The 24,590-nt window shown below is 39.4% G+C and overlaps 1 protein-coding gene across 3 annotated transcripts in view; it reads left to right on the top strand.

The window, feature by feature from the left end:
- Window positions 1-24,590, top strand: part of SWAP70 (switching B cell complex subunit SWAP70) — a 73,972-nt gene that overhangs the window by 42,332 nt on the left and 7,050 nt on the right. For 2 of the 3 annotated variants that reach the window (XM_029956279.1, XM_029956277.1), the window contains 6 exons: window positions 8,192-8,419; window positions 10,750-10,896; window positions 12,032-12,140; window positions 14,221-14,402; window positions 21,827-21,934; window positions 23,404-23,570. In XM_029956279.1, coding sequence (XP_029812139.1) covers window positions 8,192-8,419; window positions 10,750-10,896; window positions 12,032-12,140; window positions 14,221-14,402; window positions 21,827-21,934; window positions 23,404-23,570 — 941 coding nt within the window. The remainder of the gene's footprint in view (window positions 1-8,191; window positions 8,420-10,749; window positions 10,897-12,031; window positions 12,141-14,220; window positions 14,403-21,826; window positions 21,935-23,403; window positions 23,571-24,590) is intronic. The other variant, XM_029956278.1, reaches the window with a different exon arrangement.

The raw sequence follows: 24,590 nt of genomic DNA, 5'->3' as shown, positions 1-24,590 counted from the left end.
GAGAGAGAGAGAGAGAGAGAGAGACAGAGCACGAGCAGGAGAGGGTCAGAGAGAGAGGGGGACACAGAATCCCAAGCAGGCTCCAGGCTCTAAGCTGTCAGCAGAGCTCAGTGGGGGACTCGAACTCACAAACTGGGAGATCATGACCTGAGCTGAAGTTGGACGCTCAACTGACTGAGCCACCCAGGTGCCCCTAAAAAAAATTTTTTTTAATGTGTATTTATTTTTGAGAGAGACAGAGCATGAGTGGGGGAGAGGCAGAGAGAGAGAGGGAGACACAGAATCCGAAGCAGGCTCCAGGCTCTGATCTGTCATCATAGAGCCCTACACAGAGCTCGAACTTATGAACCAGGAAATCATGACCTGAGCTGAAGTCAGATCCTTAATGGACTAAGCCACCCATGTACCCCTTGGTGGTATTTTAAAAACCTAGCTGTTGCTTAGAAGAATTATGCTAATAAATGCTGATAATGTACATAAAACATTTTGTAGTTATGCTTAGTGTTCCAAGTTTATTTCCGTTTTCTTTGGAATTGGAGGTGGAGAGGGTCTCTTACCATCACTAAAATATTCATGGTGGATTTGAAAGTGATCTTGTCCTGATTTCAGCATTAGAAATTAGTAACTAAGGAGACTTCCCTTATTCCTCAAGGCAACACTTGCTTGATATGGAGGACTTGGCTTTAAATCATTGTTTAATTGTTGAGCCATGGGCTGTGAAGGGAGCCGGTCAATACTAGCTTCCTGTCTGCTCTAAGAAACTCAAAAGATTTCAGCTCCAGGTGGCCTGAAGAACTGGGACCCACATGAACCTTGAAGGTGTGCCATGACTGTGTCCTTTTCTGTACCCCAGAGCCATGCAGGCTGATAGGAATGTCTTTGTCTTTTTAAACAAATTAATCTCATTTGAGAAGGGAATAGCCCATTTAGAATAGCCAGGCAGCGTACCTTGTCATGCTATTGTTTGGACTAACTCTGTTTTGACATGCTAACTCCCTCAGCATTTCTTCTGCTTAGATTTAGAATTAGAGTAAGTTTTAAAGATCATTTCTCTGTGGCCAGTACTTACGTGGAGAGAGAAGGAATCATCGGGACAGATTTATGTGGAATCACTTTGTCTGGCTGCTGAACTAGGCTCCTGAGGCTTAAAACATGGCTTTGTATTTATTAAGCTCTTAGCACATCTCCTGTCCTTGCATGAAGCTCTGTAAACTCAAGATTGTACTATTTTATGGAAAATACTAGAGTCATCATATTTCTTAAGGTGGTCATTCTCTGTTACATTTTGCTACTTTCCTAAATACTTTAATAACATTAAAAAACATATTTTGAACTCGTTTTAGACTTAGAGATTTTAATAAAATTTAATGTAAAGATACATTTTAAAAATACATTTTGAGGTATAATGTCTTAATTTGTCATGCATGGACATATAACTTTAATTTGTAATTTCACCAACAATATTTAGGCTGTATAAGTTTAAGGTAATTTTTATGTGACCAGTCATCCATCTACCATAACGATTATTTGTATTTTGTTTAAGTCCAGAATATTTTTAACTAAGATTTTATTCTCTAGTTTTGATTAATGCTCTGTAAGGTATAAGTAACAGTGGTAGTTCTGTGAGTGCCATAAGTGGTGTAAATGTTTGCTTTTGAGTCAGTTTTCCTTTACCCAGAAATTAGTGTCAAAAATATTAAATAAATGTTTAAGTGACTTACACCATGCAGAATTCAAGAAATAGTATGTTCCCATTTAAGATGGTTCCGTAATTTTTGTCAAATAATATTCCTGGAAATGTGTGTCTGTAAAGTATAGTTTTTTCATTAGTATTCATTTTCCACAGAGCCAAGAACAAAACAGGATGTGTCTGGTGTGGCCTTATTTGGAAGAATTGCATTGATGCAATTAAATATCAAAATTGAAATAGTTTTAAGAGGCCCTTTAGTGAAACAAAACCTAAATTGTTGTTAAGCCAGTAAAGGCCCTTTTTAATGACGACATGGAAAGAACTTTTAACAACATAATTTTTGGAGCCATAAGCCTCGAAAATCACATGCAGTTTGAAAGTTTATTCTTTGTTACTTTTGGTGAAACTTGCTTGGAAGGAGGAAGTAAGCTGCTTCCTGAAACTGAATGAGCTCTTAGAATTAATGCAGGCCACTCGAGACTAACGCGGCAGCACGTGATTTATTATTAAGTATAATTGAACAGTTGGGAGTGGGAATGCTTGTCTCTCCCTGGCCCAATATGATGACTTAAGAGGTCCTTAAATTATTTGGTAATGATAAGTATATGATTGTGTTGAAAGTCAGCAGGAAATGAGTCTCGATTATTTGGGACAATCACAAGGAATGTGGAGCAGGCGTTGGATGTGGATGACAAACTCAGGAGGGTTTGGGAATGCACTTTCAGAAAGAATCAGGGTGAACCTAGGAATTGCCTCTAGAGCTGAGTTTGCTACTAACAGGTACTCTCAGTTACTAACATTATAACATTGGAGATCCAAGAGAAACTGAAGCTTGGAGTGGGAGGGACTTGAGTATATTCACACTGGTAGATGAGGAAAAGCTAAGGCTGTCTCCTGATTTGTAGTATGAATGGTCAGATGCTCCATTTTGTCATGCCCACACACGTGACCATATGCCTATGCTTCTCTCGGCCTTACTACGAAAACTTCCAGCAGTGCATGTACAACCTTTTTCCTACCTTGTGATCAGACAGCACGGCACTTCTTTTTACTGCATTAGGGAGATTGAACTTCTGCACATGTTAATGCCTCTAAATTTTTTACTTTGGGCAGTTATTCATCTTAATTTACTTTTTAACTTTGTTTTTCTCTCGTCTTTTTTTAATCTCTTCTTGTCTTTTTCTTCTTTATTTTTGAGAGCGAGAGCGAGAGCAAGAGCGCGAGAGCGAGAGCAAGCGAGCATGCCAGGAAGGGGCAGAGAGTGAGGGAGACACAGAGTCCAAAGCGGGCTCCAGGCTCCGAGCTGTCAGCAGAGAGCCTGATGCAGGGCTCGAAACCGTGAACCATGAGATCATGTCCTGAGCCAAAGTTGGATCCTTGTCTGGCTTAGCAACACAAGCACTCCTAATCTCTTCTTGTCTTTAATCTTTCTTCCTTTCCTTTTTTGGCCCATTCTGTCCTTTTCTTTCTCTCTCATCTTGACAATTTTCTTTCTCTCCTCCATTGATTATCCCTGTTACTATGTCTTTCTTTTTTCTTTTTTCTTTTTTTTTAAGATTTTATTTTGAAGTGATCTCTACACCCAACTTGGGGCTTGAATTCACAACCTCAAGATTAAATGTTTATTTGAGAGAGAGAGAGTGAGCATGTGCACGCACACGCAGGGAAGGGGCAGATAGAGAGGGAGACACAGAATCTGAAGAAGCTCCAGGCTCTGAGCTGTCAGCACACAGAGCCTGATGTGGGACTTGAACTCACAAACCATTAGATCATGACCTGAACTGAAGTTGGACACTTAACTAACGGAGTCACCCAGGCATCCAAAGAGAGACACTGAGACTCTTATGCAGGCTCCACGCTCAGTTCAGAGCCTGATGCAGGGCTTAATTCCAAGACCCTGGGATCATGACCTGAGCCAAAACCAAGAGTTGGATGCCTAATTGAGCCACCTAGGTGCCCCTCTAAAATGTAATTTTAGCAATCCCTACTAAAATAACACCAGCATTCTTTACAGAGGTAGAACAAACCATCCTAAAATTTGTATGGAACCAGAAAGACCCTGAATAGCCAAAGCAATCCTGACAAAACCAAAGCTGGAAGCATCACAGTTCTCTACTTCAAGCTGTATTACAAAGCTGTAGTCATCAAGACAGTATGGTACTGGCACAAGAACAGACACATAGATCAATGAAATAGAATACAGAGCCCAGAAATGGACCCACAAACATATGGCCAATTAATCTTTGACAAAGCAGAATGGGAAAAAGTCACTTCAGCAGATGGTGCTGGGAACACTGGACAGCAACATGCAGAAGACTGAACCTGGACCACTTTCTTCCACCGTACACAAAAATAAATTCAAAATGGATGAAAGACCTAAATATAATTCTTCATCAAAATCCTAGAGGAGAAAAGAGGCAACAATCTCTTTGACTTCGGCTGCAGCAACTTCTTACTTGACATGTCTCTGGAGGCAAAGTAAACAAAAGCAAAAAATGAACTATTGGGACCTCATTAAGATAAAAAGTTTCTGCATGGTGAAGGAAATAATCAGAAAACTAAAAGGCAACCAGCAGAATGGGAGAAGATATTTGCAAATGACATTGGATAAAGGGTTAGTACCCAAAATCTATAAAGAACTTACCAAACTCAATACCCCCCCAAAAAAATAGTCCAGTAAAGAAATGGGCAGAAGACATGAATAGACTCTTATTCAAAGAAGACATCCAGATGGCTAACAGACACATGAAAAAATGCTCAACATCACTGATGAGGGAAATACAAATCAAAACCACAACCAGATACTACTTCACACCTGTCAGAATGGCTAAAATTAACAATTCAGGCAATGACAGATGTTGGCTAGGGTGTGGAAAAAGAGGAACCCTTTTGTACTACTGGTGGGAATGCAAACTGGGGCAGCCGCTCTGGAAGATAGTATGGAGATTCCTCAAAAAATTAAAAATAGAACTACTCTAAGACCCAGCAGTTGCACTACTAGGTATTTATCCAAATGATATAGGAGTGCTGATTCAGAGGAACCCCCTGCACCCAGTGTTTATAGCAGCACTATCGACAATAGCCGAAGTATGGAAAGAGCCCAAATGTTCATCTACTGATGAATAAAGAAGATGTGACACACACACACACACACACACACACACACACACACACACACAATGGACTGTTGCTTGGCGATCAGAGAGAATGATATCTGCCATTTGCAACTATGTGGATAGAACTGGAGTGTATAAGTCAGTCAGAGAAAGACAAATACCATATGATTTCATTCTTATGTGGAACTTAAGAAACAAAACAGATGAGGGGCACCTGGGTGGCTCCGTCAGTTGAGCGTCCGGCTTCGGCTCAGGTCATGATCTCATGGTTTGTGGGGTTGAGCCCTGCGTCAGGCTCTGTGCTGACAGCTCGGAGCCTGGAGCCTGCTTTGGATTCTGTATCTCCTTCTCTCTCTGACCCTCCCCTGCTTACACTGTTTCTCTCTGGCTCTCAAAAATAAATAAAAAACATAAAAGAAATTAAAAAAAAACATGAACATTAGGGAAAGGAATAAAAAATAATATAGAAACAGAGAGGGAGACAAATCATAAGCGACTCTTGAATACAGAGAACTAATTGAGGGTCGCTGGGGAGGAGTGTTGCGGGGAAGGGCTAAATGGGTGAGGGGCATTAAGGAGGCACTTGTTTGATGAGCACTGGGTATTATATATAAGTGATGAATAACTGAATTCTCTTCCTAAAATTACTATTATACTCCATGCTAACCAGCTTGGATTTAACCTTAAACAATAAAATGTAATTTTAAATGTTTGAATAATACATCACTTAGTACAAAAGGAAATAACATTGATGGAGTACCTACAATGTCAGACATTGTTCAAAATAATCAATATTTGTCTCATTTTATCCCGATAGTAGTGCTATATGATAAGTGTTGTTATGCTTGTTTCATAGATGAGAAAATGGAAGCTTAGTTTATTTCAGTTTAGTAAACATTCTAGGTATGCTGCTGAGTTCTGGATATTCAAAGATGGGTGGGACATGGTCCTTTCCATAAGGAATTCAGGAAATGGTGGGGATCTAAATGATTAAGAGATAATTTCAGTACAATATGCTAAGTGGAACAATCTAGAAGAACACTTGACTTGGGGGTGCTGGGGTGGTTCAGTTGGTTAAGCATCTGACTCTTGATTTTAGCTCAGGTCATGATCTCATGGTTTGTGGGTTCAGGCCCCATATCGGTGTTTGCACTGGCAGAATGGAGCCTTCTTGGGACTCTCTGTTCCTCTCTTCCCCTCCCCTGCTTGTCTGCATCTGCTCTCTTTCTCTCAAAAACAAACAAAAACAAAAACAAAAAAACAGAAACACTTGACCTGATTTAGGGTTGATCAGAGCAGTTTTACTTAGAGAAGTGCTTTCTCAGACTTTAATGTGCATATGGAAGTACCTGGGTTCTAGTTAAAATGCAGATTTTGATTTTGGGGTCTTTGGTGTTGTTCAAGATTCTTCATTTCTAACAACCTTCTAGGTGATGCTGCTGCTGCTGCTGTTCATACCTCAGTTTGAGTAGGAATATCCTAGATGATACAAAACTTGAATGAATACCATTTAGAGGGATATAGAAATCAAGAGAAGTATTCAAGACAGGACAGCGTGGGGAAAGGCATAGAGGCATAAAAAAGTATGTTAAGTGGGTAAACTCTTTATAATCTATGACAGCTATTGGCAAATGATGGCTCCCTGCTGAACGTAGCCCATGGCCTGTTTTTGTTTAGCCTATGTGCTAAGAAGAGTTTTTACATCTTTAAAGCATTGTAAAAAACCCAAACGAAGAGTAACTTATAGTATAGATGCACAAAGCTTAAAATATTTACTACCCCACCCTTTACAGAATACACTTGAGACCCCTGATCTGTGGTATTAGTGAAGTGTGTAAAATCTGCAGTGGGCAGAGTGGAACACATGTTAGAGACAGTAAGCAGGAAGGAGGGATGGTGGTCACCAAGGGACACAGAAGAGCTTGGCCTTTATCAACATTAGAAAAAATATAGAGGGAGGTGACAGGCTCAGGTTATGTTTTGAAAAAATTTCTCTGGCAGATTATAGACACAAGGGAGCAATGCTGGAGGCAAGGATACCAACCCAGAGGTTGATGGAGGAGGAGGGGGAGAATTGTGTGGGACAAAGTTTTTCATTCTCTTTTGGTTGTAACCCAGAGGAAGATATTACTTCATGACCAGCACACATAGGCACACCCACAACACCAGACTTACCACAAAACATTTTCTTTACTGTAAGTAAACTCAAACATTTTTCTTCCATTAAAGATGATGCTGGTAACTACGTAGTAAGTTGATTTCATATTGGGTTATAACCTACAGTTTGAAAAGCACTGATCTAAGATAGTGAAAATCATAGGATTTTATCACTGATTTGGTATAAAGGGTTTGGGAACAAGGATTAGCATGAGTGAATGGTGGTGTTCCCAACTGAAATCCATAATAGGAAAGCCATTTGTAAGGCTGAGGTGATTGACTCAGATTTTTGGATGTGTTGAAGTTGAGAGCATTGTAGGAAACCCAGGCTTTCCAGAAGATAGCAGTTTCTCATTCAGTGAGTATTATTGCCTCACTGTTTTGTTTACCTGCTGTTATTTGAATAGCAATATTTTCTACTGTTCTACACAAAGGTATGTTTTTTAGGATTAATAAGCTTTTCCAGCCCAGGCTAGGAATTTGGCCATTGTTTCCAACATTGTTAATGTTATAATGGGAGAAGGCGGCATAAATTTCAAATAATTGGCTTATGTGGGAAATTTATAAATTGGGGGCTAAGTTATACATACTATTTTGAGATGCTTATTTAATTAGTACTTTCATACTCATACGATCAATATTTATTAATTAAATATTTATCCAACAGAGAGTAATCTTAACCACATCAGTTAGTTTGTGTTTGGTAGTGTATGTATATAGTTTGCTTTAGTTCTACATACAAATATACTATACTCTTAGAGGGTTATCAGTTTCTGATTCCTCAAAAAAAATTTTTTTTTAGTGTTTAATTTTGAGAGAGCAAGAGAGACAAAGCATGAGTGGGGGAGGGGCAGAAAGAGAGGGAGACAAAATCTGAAGCGGGCTTCAGGCTCTGAGCTGTCAACACAGAGCCCTACTTGGGGCTTAAACTCATGAACTGTGAGATCACGGCCTGAGCTAAAGTTGGATGCTTAACCAAGTAAGCCACCCAGGTACCCCTCAGTTTTTGGTTCCTTATTCTATAAGGTTAATATAGGAATAGTGGCATTTTATCTATGCCTTTCCTCTGATAATACCATGATTCTTGAAAGATATAAATTTGAAACTAAAAAGGAACATTTCCTAAGTTGACCTTTTCAGTGTAAATAACATAGATACATACCTAAGTTTAAAAGTTATATATATTTTTTTACTAGGAATTAATCATTAAAGATTTTTCTTTTTATAGATTGAATATCTACTTAAGAAACTGACAGAAGCTATGGGAGGAGGTTGGCAACAGGAACAATTTGAACATTATAAAATCAGCTTTGATGACAGTAAGGATGGCCTTTCTGTGTGGGAACTGATTGAGCTTGTTGGAAGTGGACAGTTTAGCAAAGGCATGGATCGGCAGACGGTGTCCATGGCAATTAATGAAGTCTTCAATGAGCTTATATTAGATGTGTTGAAGCAGGTAAGAGTCCTGGGACACTGTGTTTCTCCTCACCTTTAGAATTTGATATGTTTGAAATAAGACATTTTCGTTTGAGTATAAAGTCATTTATACTTTTATACTGATTTAGAACAAGAATAAAGTTTATGTTCCCAGTCTTGTATTAGGCTTTAATTAAAAAAAAATTACTGATTCAATTTTGAAGTACATTTAAGCATTAGGAAGTTACTATTTTGAAAGAATTGTTTAAATGACCACATTTTTGAACTGTTTGTAAAGTACTTTCATGTCACATGTGTATCTGTACTTGTTGATCTGAAAGATCCTCATGGCATATTGTTCAGAGAAAAAACCGCATTGAACAGGAAGTATCTTGTAGTCCCTTCCATGTAATGTGATGTGTGTATGTAGGGCTATCTGGAAGGATGCTCATCAAAACGTTAAAAGTGATTGCTCCTGGATTGTGTGATTCCTGTAAATTTTATTTTCTTCCTTATTCCTTTCTTGTTAATTGAATTTACTACTAGATTCTATACATGACTGTATGCATGATTATATATTTTTATTTTTTTAATGTTTATTTATTTATTTTGAGAGAAAGAGAACCAGCTGGGTAGGGGCAGAGAGAGAGGGAGATAGGATCTGAAGTGGGCTCTGTACTGGCGGCAGAGAGCCTGATGTAGGGCTCAAACTCACAAACTGTGAGATCATGAGCCGAAGCTGGACACTTAATCGACTGAACCACTCAGCACCCATACATATTTTTATAAAATTAGAAAAATACCGTTATTTTTGGAGAAAATACCTTCATATAGCAAAGTTGCATTTATCTTATTAGATTATGACCTACATAGCATCTGATATAAAATATGGGATGCTTAGTGCTTGTTAAATAGAATTTATATATTTTTTAGTGGTTCCTTCATATTTTTTACATTTTATACTGAACAATAATTCCAATTTGGGATTCCATTACTTTAGTCCTGTATTTGCTCAATAGGTGAAGTTGTCGTCTTTGCTCTTTTCCTCTAATTGAGCCCATCAATAAACATTAATTGAGGTTCCATCTGTATAGGTATTTGGTGCTACAAAGTGGGGTGAGACATGGTCTCTGTCCAAAGAGGACTTCTAGGCCCACCAGTATGGCGGGATAACTGGACTACAGATGAATTTCGGTAGGAGATAGCTTTTGCTTAACTGTCCAAGGATGAGGAAGCTGAACAAGTAAGAACTTGGTATAATAGACTGGGTGGCTCAGTCGGTTGAGTGTCTGGCTTCAGCTCAGGTCATGATCTCACCGTCCAGGAGTTTGAGCCCTGCATCTGGCTCTGTGCTGACAGCTCAGAGCCTGGAGCCTGCTTCAGATTCTGTCTCCTCTCTCTCTGCCCCTCCCCCACTCATGCTCTGTCTTTCTCTTTCTCAATAATAAATAAACATTAAAAAAAAAAGAATTTGGTGTAATTACCAGATGATACAGTCAAGCTAATATTATATAATGATAATGTATAGTCTATAGGGTACCAACATGTATATTTAGTATTTAAAATTCAGCTATTCTCAGACAACCCTAAAGGGGTTTGGCCTATAATTGTAATTTTGCTGAAGTAAAAATATGAATTATACATCTTTGTGACTGATTTATGGGAAGGAAGTATAGAGGTGTGAGTGTAAATGCCAGATCCTAACTACTGGTCCAGTTCCTTTTCTGCTCATCTGGAGAAGAGTTCATCCTCCAGAATAGTGAGAGGTCAGGTAGGAAGGGTAGGTTGGTGCTAGAAGGTGATTGCTTGAAAGATAAATTTGTCAAGTTTAACGTTTTCATTGGCTGAGGTTTTAGTTTGATAAGAATTACTGTTAGGATTGTGTGTGTGTGTGTGTGTGTGTGTGTGTGTTTTAATCAGGGTAGACAGAATAGTATAATGAACCCCATATACCATTCATCCAGCCCCAGTAACCACTAACACATAGTTAATCCTACCCTTCCTACTTTTGCCTTTCCTGTATCTTGAAACAAATCCCAGACATTTCATTTTATCTATAAATATTTCAATAGGTATCCCTAAAAGATAAGGAAAACTAAAAAATGACAGTGTTTTTAGGACCAGGAGTTCTAAGGCTACTCTGTATATAACGTGGAGTGCAGTTAAGGGGTTGTCTCTGCGTGTCCAGAATTATGTGTACACTTCGGTGTGCATGTATTAACATGAATTTGGGTACAGCGCTCCTGGCCTTCATAGATCCTCAGTGGGATCATGATCCACAGAGGTCAAGAACCACTGATATTCATGTCTTCAGGAAGAGAACAGCTCTTAAAAGTAAGAGATTTTTATAGAAGATTTAATCTTTTATAGGGTTACATGATGAAAAAAGGCCATAAACGGAAAAACTGGACTGAACGCTGGTTTGTACTAAAACCCAACATAATTTCTTATTATGTGAGTGAGGATCTGAAAGATAAGAAAGGAGACATTCTCTTGGATGAAAACTGCTGTGTGGAGGTGAGTTACTGTTAACCGCTTTCTGATGCTGCCCCCTGCTGCCCAAGCATTTTATATTCCTTCTAGACTTTAAGATTCTTGAAAGAATCTTAAAATTTACATTTTTAAAATAACATAGGCATACAGTTGCCCTAGTCTCTGAACCAAACACCAGAGATACCTGACAAACGTTTTTTGTAACGTGAATTTATTTTCTGTCTTATGAAAAAAGTATAGGGATTAAATCAGTTCTTTGTACATTTAAGGAATCATTTATTGAATAAAATAAAGTTATAAAAAAGAAAGCAAAAAATTATTCAGTAAGACAGTGTTTGAAATCATGAATAAACCAGGAAATCTGGGCCATTTTGAGTATAGTAAATAAAACTAATGAAAATGGGAACGTTACCTTTGAGGATTTAGGGTGACTTTCAGTACACTTTATTCCCAGCTATTAATTCAGTAGAGAAGTGGTCTTCAGGAACATAAATTTTGAGTTTTTAATTTATATATGAACTATCACCATATCTATATTTGTTGAAGGTATTTAAAATACCTAACATCTCATAATAATGAGATGACAGTGTGTTTTGATGGATGAAATCGTATAGATATATTAATGCCTCTGGGTGTGCACTGCCCACTCAGTCTTCTTAGATTCAACTAAACGTGGATACTCACGAGGTTATCAAAGGCCATGCCAGTCTCCTTATAAGGCTATAGGAGAGGAGCTACAGCCTGCTAGCAGTAACATCCCAGGTGCAAAGAGACTGGATCTGCATCAGGCCGATGTGGGAATCACCCTGGCTTACAAGTCTCATGGCCCATAGGAGTCAATACGTGGTGTACCTTCCAGGGTTCCTATAAGGGATGTGCTCACGTACAAGAGTCATTGTGCTTATGGGCGCCGAAGCATGGTGTCCCTAGCAGGTGTTGGTGTTCCTCCCAGTCCAGATGAGGTATGCTAATCAGGGTTATTTGTTACCATAGGTAATGTTGCCTAGAGGACAGCATTTTGTAAATTAGAAATATGCCCTTATAGACATTTTTTATTGATACTGAATTTCAGCAAGATTTGTGTAAATAATTAAGATTGAACTTAATTTAAATGCTTAAAAATAAAATGAAAAATAACTAATTTTGCTTTCCTTGTTAGTCCTTGCCTGACAAAGATGGGAAGAAATGCCTTTTTCTTATAAAATGTTTTGATAAAACCTTTGAAATCAGTGCCTCAGATAAGAAGAAGAAACAGGAGTGGATTCAGGGTAAGGCAGTTTTTATTATTTATCATGATATAACTTGAGAGCTCTGACTTTGTATTTTTAAATCTCATTTTAATCCCATGAGGCGTTGTTTCCTCGTTGTAGTTATTTCTATATGCAGCGTAGTAACTGAAAGAAAAACAAATTGAAAGAAGTCCCAAATTTTTCATTAATTTCATTGGAATAATGAACTTGTGGGAAAATTATAAACTAGACATTTTAGGTTCTTTTTGCTTCTACTATTTTAAGATAATGGAATTTCCCCTTTTAAGGACTATGAAGAATTTTAAAGTGACCATCTTGAATTTTTAGTAATACAGAAAACAGGAATAATACAATCGCTTTTGAATATTTCCAGTAATTTTCAAGATTTGTTATTTTCACAAGAAATCACTAGTTTTAAATAATTATCTCAAGAACACAAACTTTTGACCTAATAACTTTTTTAAAGTTTGTTTATTTTGAGAGAGAGCACGCACAAGTGGGAGAGCCGGTGGGGGGGGGGTGGTGGCGGGAAGAAAGAGAGAAAGAGAAAGAATCCCAAGAAGGTTCCATGCTGTTAGCATAGAGCCCAGTATGGGGCTCAAACTCACAAACTGTGAGATCATAACCTGAGCTGAAACCAAGAGTTGGATGCTTAACTGGCTGAGCTCCCAGGCCTCCCAGTGAGATTTTCCTTTTAATCATGAAAAGAGATTCTGAATATGTTGTTCTTAGACATAAGTAAAATTTTGTTATGCTGAAAATTGTGGTCATTTTGATGTGGCTTCAGAGTCTGAGGCAAGTGTACCTAGGTGTAAGTCCTCTTTCCTGGGTCACTTGAGTTAGAAATTTTGTAGCTATTTTTCCTCTTCTGTAGAATAGGGATAATAGTACCTATCTCTCAAGGTTTTTGTGAGGATTAATAATTAGATAACGAAGATATACTTGCACATTAAAACATTTTTTAATATTATTTTTGAGAGAGAGAGAGAGAGAGAGAGAGAGAGAACAAATGGAGGAGGGGCAGAGAGAGAGAGGGAGACATAAATCCAAAGCAGGCTCCAGGCTCTGAGCTGTCAGCACAGAGCCCGACACGGGGCTCAAGCTCATGAACTGTGAGATTATGACCTGAGCTAAAGTTGGATGTTTAACCGACTGAGCCACCCAGGTGCCCCTATACTTCCACATTAAAAAAAGACACATGATTGCAGAAATGTTTGTGATAGATTGCAAACAGCCTAAATATCCATTAACTGTGAAATGGTTGAATAAATTATGGTACTGTAACACAATGTAGTTAGGTACTTTATGTTTAATGCTTGATGTACTGATATGGAAAGCTCTCCAAGAAAAATTAAGTGAAAAAACCAAGGCTCAGAAGATTGTATTATGTCAAAAGATGATGGAAGGCGTACATACATATATATGTATATATATGTATATGCTTAACATAGCTGGTGGAGAGGGGAACCCAGTGCTGGGGGTAGGAATAGGAGGAGACCTTTCCTGTGTGTCTTTCCATGCTTTTGAAGTTGAACACTGTGTGAGAGTGTTCAAAAAATTAAGTTTATTCAAACCGTCAGGAAAATATATAAAAATTAGACAATGCATATAAAGGGAATACATATGGCAAATATTCAGTAACTGGTAGCTGTTATTACCATCTCAGGAAGGGAGTGTGTAAGGAGATGGCTTCATAAGGCATAGGTAAGGGACAGACTAAACTGATCAGGTAGCACATCAGATACCAGGAACTAATAATCTCAACCCTAACTATGTCTTATTCTTATTTGGCCTTTTGAGAAATATAGAGAAGAGAATTGAAAGTGTCTTAAGTTCTTTAAGTGGTGTGATATTCCTGGATCAAGTATCTATTTAAGCACAGATGTACAGTTATGGAATTTTGGAGTTGGAAGGGACTCTAGAGATCATCTCTTTCATTTTCGAGATGAGGAAACTGATTCTGCAGAAGGTTATGTGGCTTGCTCAAGGTCACGCCATTTCTCAGTGGCAGAAGCAGAATCTATACCGAGTCTCTGGTTTTCTTCCCAGTGTGCCATGCTCATGTTAGGCTTATGTTTTTATCTTACACCTTTTATAGCCATTCATTCTACTATCCATCTGTTGAAGTTGGGCAACCCCCCACCACATAAAGAAGCCCGCCAGCGTCGGAAAGAACTCCGGAAGAAGCTGCTGGCTGAACAGGAGGAGCTGGAGCGACAGATGAAGGAGCTCCAGGCTGCCAACGAAAACAAGCAGCAGGAGCTGGAGACCGTGCGGAAGGTGGGAACGGACCCTGGACTGGGGGAGGGCTCTCTGTCTTATTGCAGGAGCCACGGCTACCTTACTTCCAAGCGTTGGTTCTACCAAGACCAGCTTCATGCAATTTTAGAGATATTTTTGTGTAGATTGTTTTCTTAGGAAGTGTATCTAGGTTACTGAGTGAGATATCCTGATTTTTCCAACCTTGAAAGTATGAGGGTCTCAGGTCAGAAAGACATTTCTTTGACCAGAAAACAACAAGAATAATCGATGTTCATTGGAAAATCTTGTTGCTTAGTTATATCATGCTTCTGGGGTGGTAGTGAGTCCAGTGTATGGGCACTGTCCTTATTGGGGCACTTCTGGGTTGAGCCTATCTGCTTTCCATCAGTGAGAACCTGCTCAAAAGGATCAAAGACCCTTTTGTGTCTTCCTGTGTAGCATCTATGCCCTGGAGTACGGGAGATGCTCACAGTATAAGGACCCCCCCCATTTCTGGTGGGGTTCTCTCTTTGCAGTCCATGGAAATTCCACACTTTGTGCCGACATCCTCTAGGTAGACTCACAAAGAATTAAAAAAAATTTTTTTTATGTTTGTTTAGTTTTGAGACAGAAACAGAGCATGAGTGGTGAAGGGGCAGAGAGAGAGGGAGACAGAATCTAAAGCAGGCTTTAGGCTCTGGGCTGTCAGCACAGAGCCTGATGCTGGGCTTGAACCCACAAATAATGAGATAATGACCTGAGCCGAAGTCAGACACTCAACTGACTGAGCTACCCAGGTGCCTCGACAAAGAATTTTTTAATACTTTTGAGGCACCTGGGTGACTCAGTCAGTTAAGGATCCAAATTCAGCTCAGATCATGATCTCGTGGTTCATGAGTTCATCAGGCTCTGTGCTGACAGCTCGGCACCTGCTTCGGATTTCTCTCTCTGCCCCTCCCCTGCTCACACTCGATCTCTCTCTCAAAAATAAATAAACATTTAAAAATAAAAATAAGTTTTAAGGGCACCTGGGTGGCTTAGTCGGTTGAGTGGCCGGCTTCGGCTCAGGTCAGATCTCACGTTTGTGGGTTCGAGCCCCGCGTCAGGCTCTGTGCTGACAGCTAGCTCAGAGCCTGTAGCCTGTTTCAGATTCTGTGTCTCCCTCTCTCTCTGCCCCTCCCCCTCTCATGCTCTATCCCTCTCTGTACCCAAAATAAAAAAAAACATTAAAAAAAAATAAGTTTTAAAAGCCATATTCAGCCACTCTGTCTTTTGATTGGAGAGTTTAGTTCATTAACATTTAAAGTAATTATTGATATGTACTTGTTGCCATTTTGTTAATTGTTCTGTGGCTGTTTTTGTAGTTCTTCTCTATTCCTTTTTTTCTCTTACTCTCCTTTATGGTTTAATGACTTCCTTTAATGCTATGCTTATATCCCTTCTCCTTAAATTTTGCATATTTAAAATATGTTTTTGCCTTGTGATTATCATGAAGCTTACATATAACAACTTATAACTTAAAATATATAACACTATTCCAAGTTGATAAGTTTGATCCCATTCTAAAGCTCAATGTTTTTATTTTCCCCTCCCCAATATTTTATTTTTGATATCTCATTTCACATTTTTAATCTTGTTTGCTAATCAGTATGATACACCACATTATAAAGTGAAGGATAAAAATCATATTATCTTAATAGTTGCAGAAAAGCATTTGACAAAATTCCATTGATTTATGATAAAAACTGTAAACAAAGCAGGTGTGGAGAGAATGTATCTCAAATAATAAATGCATATCTAATATCATAAGCTCTTCCTCTAAGATCAGGAATAAAAGAAATACACCTACTGTTACTACTTTTATTCAGCATAGTATTTGAAGGCCTAGCTAGAGCAATTTAGACAAGAAAAAGAAGAAAAGACCTCCAAATTGGAAGGTTAGAAGTAAAATTGTCACTATTTGCAGATGACATGATATTATATACAGAAAAAAACTATCAATGCTATCAAAAACTGTTAGAACTAATAGATTCAGTAAAGTTGTAGGATAAAAACTCAATATGCAAAAATCTTTTATGTATATGCACTAATAACAGACAATCAGAGAAATTAAGAAAAGAGTACCAGTCTCCTTGATGAACATTTGAGTTATTTTTACTCTTCTGGTTAAATAGACAATGCTACAGTGAATTATTTTGTACCTGTATCATTTTAGACATGTTCTAATAATTCAGTAAAACCTGGTTTGTGAGCATAATTTGTTCCAGAAACACGTTTGTAATACAAAGCGCTGGTATATCAAAGCAAATTTCAAGACTCATTGGCTAATGTGTGATCATGTGATGTTCGGCATCGTGTACTCTTTGTACTGCAAGACATCGCTTATTTATCAATAAATTTATTAGAAATGTTTGTCTTGTGGGAACACCACAGAACAAGTTACTCACAATCCAAGGTTTTACTGTATGTCTGTAGAATAAATTCTCAGAAATGGGATTGCTGGAGCAGAGTATATACACCTATAATTATGAAATCTAGGCTGATACAACAGCTACTATTTCAAATCTTGCTAATAATCACTGTACCAGAGGAAAAAGTGTTCAAGGGTTTGGCAGTTAAGTACTCCAGCTCAGAAATGTCACTTCTTTTTACAGTACTTTGCCCAGACTGGTTACGTGTTTCTGACAAGAAGTCATCTGTCAGTTTTATTGGTGTTTTCTTGTGTGTGATATATCACTTTTTTTCCTGTTGCTTTCAGGATTTTCTTTTTGTCTTTGTGTTCCTACAGGTTTATTATGATGTGTGTGAGTGTACATCTCTTTGTGTTTATCCTAGAATTTGTTGAATTCTTGGATGTGTTGATTAATGGATGAATGTTTTCCATCAAATTGGGAAAATTTTCAGCTATTATTTCTTTGAACATTTTTTCTATTTCTTTCTTTCCTCTTCTGAAACTCTCAGTACATGAAGGTTGGTATGCTTAGTGGGGATCCACTTTTCTCTGAGGCCCTGTTCATTTTTCTTCATTCCTTTTTCCTCTCTGTTCTTCAAATCGCATTTCTATCAATTGATTTTGATTCTCCTTGAGCCCAAATATATAAGGTGAGAACATCTAATGAAGTTTTCATTTTAGTTATCATGCTTTTCAACCTAGGATTTCCATTTGGTTATTTTTATAATTTATATCTTTTAATTGATAATCTATTTGATAGGGTATTGTTATACTTTCTAATACTTACACGTGGTTTCCTTGAGTGCTTTGAACATATCACTTTTATGAAATCTTTGCTAAATCCACCATTAGGACCCCTTCAGAGGCTGTCTGTTGCCTGCTTTTTTCCCCTGTGAGTCACATATTTCTTTCTTTGTACATCTCATTTTTTTGTTTGAAAACATTTTATTATTTTTTATATTTATTTTTAAATTAATTTTTTAGGGGCGCCTGGGTGGCTCAGTTGGTTGAGTGTCAGACTTCTGCTCAGGTCATGATCTCACAGTTCATGAGTTCAAGCCCCACATTGGGCTCTGTGCTGGCAGCTCAGACCCTGGAACCTGCTTCGGGTTCTGTGTCTCCCTCTCTGTCTGCCACTCCCTCACTCACACTCTGTGTGTCTCTCTCAAAAATAAACATTAAAAATTTTTTTTAATTAATTTTTAATTCCAGTATAATTAACATAGTGTCATATTAGTTTCAAATGTTTAGTATAGTGATTCAACAATTCCACACATTACTCAGTGCTCATCACAGTAAGTGTACTCCTAATCCCTACTACCTATTTCACCCATTCCCTGACCCATCTCCTTTCTGGTAACCATCAATTCTCTATATTTAAGAGTCTTTTTTTCTCACTTATTTTCATTGTTTTGTTTCTTAAATTTCACATATAACTGAAATCATATGCTATTAGTCTTTCTCTATTTTACCTACCATTGTACTGGATCCTCTAGAGCCATCCATGTTGTTGCAAATGGCAAGATTTCATTCTTTTTCATGGCTGAGTACTATTCTTTGTGTGTGTGTGTGTGTGTGTGTGTGTGTGTGTGTGTGTGTGTGTACATACATACACACATACCACTTTTTTTTTTTAATAATTTATTGTCAAATTGGTTTCCATATAACACCCAGTGCTTCTCCCCACAAGTGCCCCCTCCATGACCATCACTCCCCTCCTCCCCCTCCCCCTTCAGCCCTCGGTTCGTTTTCAGTATTCAATAGTCTCTCATGATTTGTGTCCCTCTCTCTCCCCCCAAGTCTCTTTCCCCCTTCCCCTCCCTATGGTCCTCTGTTAGGTTTCTCCTGTTAGATCTATGAGTGCAAACATATGGTATCTGTCCTTCTCCACCTGACTTATTTCACTTAGCATGACACCCTTGAGGTCCATCCACTTTGCTACAAATGGCCATATTTCATTCTTTCTCATTGCCATGTAGTACTCCATTGTATATACATCTTCTTGATCCATTCATCAGGTGATAGACATTTAGGCTCTTTCCATGATTTGGGTATTGATGAAAGTGCCGCTATAAACAGTAGGGTCCATGTGCTCCTATGCATCAGCACTTCTGTATCCTTTGGGTAAATCCCTAGCAGTGCTACCATATTGATAGTTTTTTGAGGAACCTCCATACTGTTTTCCAGAGTGGCTACCCCAGTTTACATTTCCACCAACAGTGTAGGAGGGTGCCCATTTCTCTACATCCTCGCCAGCATCTATAGACTCTTGATTTGTTCATCTTAGCCACTCTGACCGGTGTGAGGTGACATACCATTTCTTTATCCATTCATGTATTGATGGGCATTTGGGTTGTTTCCGTATTGTAAATAATGCTGCAATAAACAGAAAGGTGCATGTATATTTTTGACTTAGTGTTTTTGTATTCTTTCGGTAAATACCCAGTAGTGTGATTACTGGATCACATGGTAATTCTGTGCTTAGGCTTTTGAGGAAGCTGCATACTCTTTTCCAGAGTGGCTGCACTGGCATGCGTTCCCACCAACAGTGCACAAGGGTTCTCTTGTCTCCACATCCTTGCCAATACTTGTTGTTTCTTGTGTTTTTTATTTTAGCCATTCTGACAGGTGTGAAGTGATGTCTCATTTTGCTTTTGATTTCATTTCTCTGATGAGTGGTGTTGAGCATCTTTTCATGTTTTCATTGGAGAAATGTCTAGTCATGTCTTCTGCCCATTTTAAATTAATTACCTGTTTTTGTTTTTTGGTTTTATGTTGTATCAGTTCTTTATGTATTTTGGATGCTAGCCACTTATCAGTTATATCATTTGCAACTATCTTCTCCGAATCAGTAGGCTCTCATTTAGTTTTGTGGATTGTTTGCTGTGCAGAAGCTTTCTATTTTGATGTAATCCCAATAGTTTATTTTTGCTTTCGATTCCCTTGCTTCGGGAGACATATTTAGAAAAATGTGCGTCAGAGAAATTACTGTCTGAGAAATCACTCTCTTCTAGGATATTTATGGTTTCAGGTCTCACATTTAGGTCTTTAATCCATTTGTGTTTATTATTGTGTATGGTGTAAGAATGTGGCCCAGTTTCATTCTTTTGCATGTTGCTGTCCAGTTTTCTGAATACCATTTGTTGAAGAGACTCTCTTTTTTCCATTGCATATTCTTGCCTCCTTTGTTGTAGATTAATTGACCATATAATTGTGGGCTTATTTCTGGATTTTCTGTTCTGTTGACCTATGTGTCTGTTTTTAATGCCAATACCATACTGTTTTGATTACTACAGCTTTGTGTAGTATATCCTGAAATCTGGGATTGTGATACCTCCACTTTTGTTCTTCTTTTACAAACCACTTCTTTTGTGATTCCATACAAAGTTTAGTATAAATAATGCTTGTAGGATTGTGAAAAATGCTGTTGAAATTTTTATAGGGTTTACATTAAATTTGTAGATTGTTTTAGGTGGTATGGACATTGTTCTTTCAACCCATGAGCATGAAATATCTTTCCGTTTGGAGAACTGAACATTTTAGATAATATATTTTAGCAATCCTGGATATGGATTTCCTCCCTCCCCCTGGGGCTTGTTGTTGCTTAGTCATTTGTCTCCTGACTTGAATAAGTTGTTTCAATGAGGTCAGTTTCTTCACACTGTGAAGCCTCTGTCTTCTTCAGAGGCACAGCCTTAGGCATGTACAAGGTACCCTGGGGTGACCATGATGTTAGGGTTCTCTTTGTGTGTTTCTTTCTCTAATCTCTCTGTTAAGCTGTATGCCTCTATTGGTATCCTGTCCAGCTGTTACAGCTCTGTTGTTTTCACCAGTGTCCTGGGACCTGACTTGTTCCATAGTCTGATATTAGTTAAATACAAGCCCATATGTAGCCTTTGAGACTTATTCCTTTTTTTTTAAATGTTTTATTTATTTTGGGTACAGAGAGAGATAGAGCATGAGAGGGGGAGGGGCAGAGAGAGAAGAAGACACAGAATCTGAAACAGGCTCCAGGCTCTGAGCTGGCTGTCAGCACAGAGCCTGACGCGGGGCTCGAACCCACGAATGTGAGATCTGACCTGAGCCGAAGTCGGAGGCTTAACTGACTGAGCCACCCAGGCGCCCGAGACTTGTTCCTATTACACGAGGGCTCTTTACTATCTGTGTCTGTTCTTTCTGTTAAACTTCTCCCTGGTGTGTGGTTTATAGTTGGTCTCCTGGAGCTGTGAGACTCTTAATTCCTTAAAATCTCCATTGTTTTCAAGAGCATCTTTAAGTTTGAACTCCTACACTCTGTGGTTTAAATAATGTCATTTCTTTTGGAGAGAGCTCCAGATCTTGCTTCTCTGCTTGGGCATACCCCTGGGCCAATGCTCCAGCTGGTGGCAGAAACTAGTGGTCTGCTTCACTGGGTATGATACCCCTGCTTTCTGGGCCCATCACTAGGGGGAGGTGGTAGCCTCTGGTCTTCTAGACTTGCCTCATTTTTTTCGGATAAATATTCTCCATTTGCTATATGCCCTTGGTTTAATTTCTGGAGACTTTAAATGGTTGTTTTTGTTTGCTATTGGTTTTTTTGTAATTATTTTCACCGGTTATGGGTGTTTTGCTGGGGAATGGGTCCATGGAGCTCCTCACTGCCACCCTCTGGAAGTCAAGCTCTGGTAAAAGTTTTAAGGAATAACATGTCAGATGACAAAACTGTATAGAAGGAGTCCAAGAAATAGATGTAGGTTCTCAGGAATGTATTTACAAGTGAATTTAACGTCATGGCTATACAGAAGTTTCTTTGCAAAATGTTGTTCAGACTTAACAAGTCATTTGTTTACTTAATTCATTTTGTATGTTGACTGGGAAAATTGTTGGAGTGGAAAAGTTTTTATTCTAGCTTGATTGAACATTAAGAATGTGTGACTTTTCTCATGTGCTTAGGATGTGGCCATTTCTCTTTCCTAATCCACCTCCACTCTAATATTTACTGCTTTTCTGTGGGTGGGTTTTGATGCGATAGAAACTGGAAGAAGCAGCGTCTCGTGCAGCAGAAGAAGAAAAGAAACGCCTTCAGACGCAAGTGGAACTGCAGGCGAGGTTCAGCACAGAGCTGGAGCGAGAGAAGCTTGTGAGTCCTACAGCTGCGAACTGGACCGCAGTGGGTCTGTCTGCGTGAAGGGGGAAGGGCCGAGGCCTGGGAGGCCGGAGTGAGGCCCTCTTGTCCGCTGGGCTGGGCTGCAGATGTGCTGTCGGCTATTGGGGGAAGTTCTGTGTGTGTTTGTTTATTATGGTTTTATTGAGCATGTTCTTGTGCTAAACACCAGGCCAGGATATAAAGGTAAAAGACATAAATCTTGCTTTTAGGACCTCAGAATAGAAATTTGTGGAATAGGGTGATAACTACTGTCGTTAGGGTGACTGTATCTCTTGGTTTGCCTGGGACAGTTCTTGGCATCTTGGTACAATTATTAACAACATTCCATTTTCCTTCTCAAAAAGGCCTGGCTCGGAAATAAATAGCTATGGAAAAAAGTAAGCACAGGTTCCATGACCTTCTCTTCTGTAATGAGCAGAGTGGGGGGTTCTGAAGTCATGACAACATCGGAATTCTGGTCTGCTGATCTTGGCAGCTCTGATTCATCTTAGCAGTTCCCATCCCCCACGACATCCGAGGGCCAGCTTGCTTTAGGTGGTTAGCTGTTAATTAGAACACAGGTCTTCTTACTCAGAGTTGTAATGTGTGGGAGAGTACTGAGCCCAGTGTCCCTTAAATAGATGCTCATGACATTTTTAAAGTAACTTTTTGTTGCTTAGAGTTGAAAGACATGTTTGTTTTATGAGAGAAAGTACACAAGCAGGCAGATGTGGTATCAAGGCGTTGCTGCACTCACAGCCAGAACCTCTGGGTTTGTTTCCTCTCTGCTCCTTCTTTTCGGCATTAGTTTTCTCTTTAAATTGGAGGCATTGTTCTGTGATCTCTCGTGACTCTTATGAGGAATGATGTGAACAAGTGTGAATATTTTATAAACCGCAGACATATACACTAATGTGTGTGCTCTTACATTTGGATGTCCTTCTCTTTCAATTTTTAAGGCAGAGATTCAAAGCTTTAATACAGAAGAGGGGAACCACTGAGTTGTTAGGGCACTAACGGTAGCTGCGGGAGGCCCCCCGGGACGGGAGGGGCCTCGAGGCAGCCAGGTGAGCACCGAGGACTTTCTGCAGGTCGGTCTTTCCTTTCCTCTTTATTGTGACCCTTGGGCTCTTCTGACTGGGCAGAGGTTCATTCCTTTTAGAGAAAATCGTGGGTAAAGAGGTTGTGGCTTTATAATAAAAAGGAATTTAAGGAGAAATTATTCAAGAAAATTATTTTTTCTTGACTTGCGAATCTTTAAGTGTAGAGTGGAAGCGATAGAAGCTCAGCCAGGGCAGGAACACAGCATTTGGGTTGCACTTTGTGTCCTTGACTTGGGGTGTGCTCAGTTCCAAGAGCAAAGGACAGGGCCCTGCTTGCCCTGCTGAGCTGCTGAGGTGGGCTGTGGCACTAGGAGTGGGAGAGTTTCCCTGAATTTAAACATGACCCTTTTATACCAACAGATCAGACAGCAGATGGAAGAGCAGGTTGCCCAGAAGTCCTCTGAGCTGGAGCAGTATTTGCAGCGAGTACGGGAGCTGGAGGACATGTACCTCAAGCTGCAGGAGGCTCTCGAGGACGAGAGACAGGCCCGGCAAGATGAGGAGACTGTGCGGAAGCTTCAGGCCAGGTGCCAGATCAGTTTGTATGCTCTGCCCTTATGTGCTTTTTCTAGGAATTTCCAGGAATGACTAACATTCTGGCCAAGAGAGGAGTGTCTCTGCTAGGTGGGAGAGACCCCGGAGGCTTGGATGGCTGAGTTGTTTATTGTCCGTGTATGGCACCAGAAAGCCCTTGCTTCTGGGGCAATCGACAGGCCTTCTCTCTCAGAGCAGTCCGGTGGGTCTGTTGGATGAGAATGTCCATGTCTAGAAGGAGAATGTCTAGAAAGTCCATGGATCCAGCAGCAGCTCTGGTGAGAACCTTCCTCAACATGATCCAGACCAGAGAGGGCTGCTGTGTGGAGGCAGGGTCCCGTTTCAGGCCAGAGTTACAGTCACTTTCAAAGGATTGTGAGCAATTAAGCAATTTCCATTTGATCATTCAGGATTGGTGACATTCCTTAAATAATTAATACTTGAAATCTTAGTTTTAGAACGTTTTTGTTTTGATAAGCTCTGTGCCCAATATGGAGCTTGAATGCATGACCCTGAGATCAAGAATCCCACACTCTACCGACTGAGCCAGCCAGACGCCTGTTTTAGAATTTCTTGAAAGCTAGATTCTTCTTTACCTTAGAGCTTTAAAAGTCAGGTTTACTATTTATGATAACCATGATCTCAGGTGAGAACTCTGAATTTGTGGTCTTCATGGCAGCAGGGAGGACAAAGTAGAATAAAGACCCCAGAGGGAAAATTTGAGCTACCCTCTTCCAAGTTTCTAACTTGCTTCACCATTTGCTTTAAGATTTCTTTTCAGGGGATGTCTCTTACGGTTCCTAATTTTCATGTGATGGGGATGGAGGGATCCCCCAGCCCCCACAACACTAGCATGTTGTCTGAGAATTTATCTCAGTTCTGAGTGGGGCTCAAACCCACAAACTGTGAGATCATGACCTGAGTTGAAGTTGGATGCTCAACCCACTGAGCCACCCAGGAGCCTCAAGTCTTTTTTGTTTGTTTGAGAGAGAGAGAGAGAGAGAGAAAACAAG

This window comes from Suricata suricatta, chromosome 11, assembly GCF_006229205.1.
Source record: "Suricata suricatta isolate VVHF042 chromosome 11, meerkat_22Aug2017_6uvM2_HiC, whole genome shotgun sequence".
NCBI lineage: Eukaryota > Metazoa > Chordata > Mammalia > Carnivora > Herpestidae > Suricata > Suricata suricatta.
This window is presented reverse-complemented; position numbering and strand designations above follow the sequence as displayed.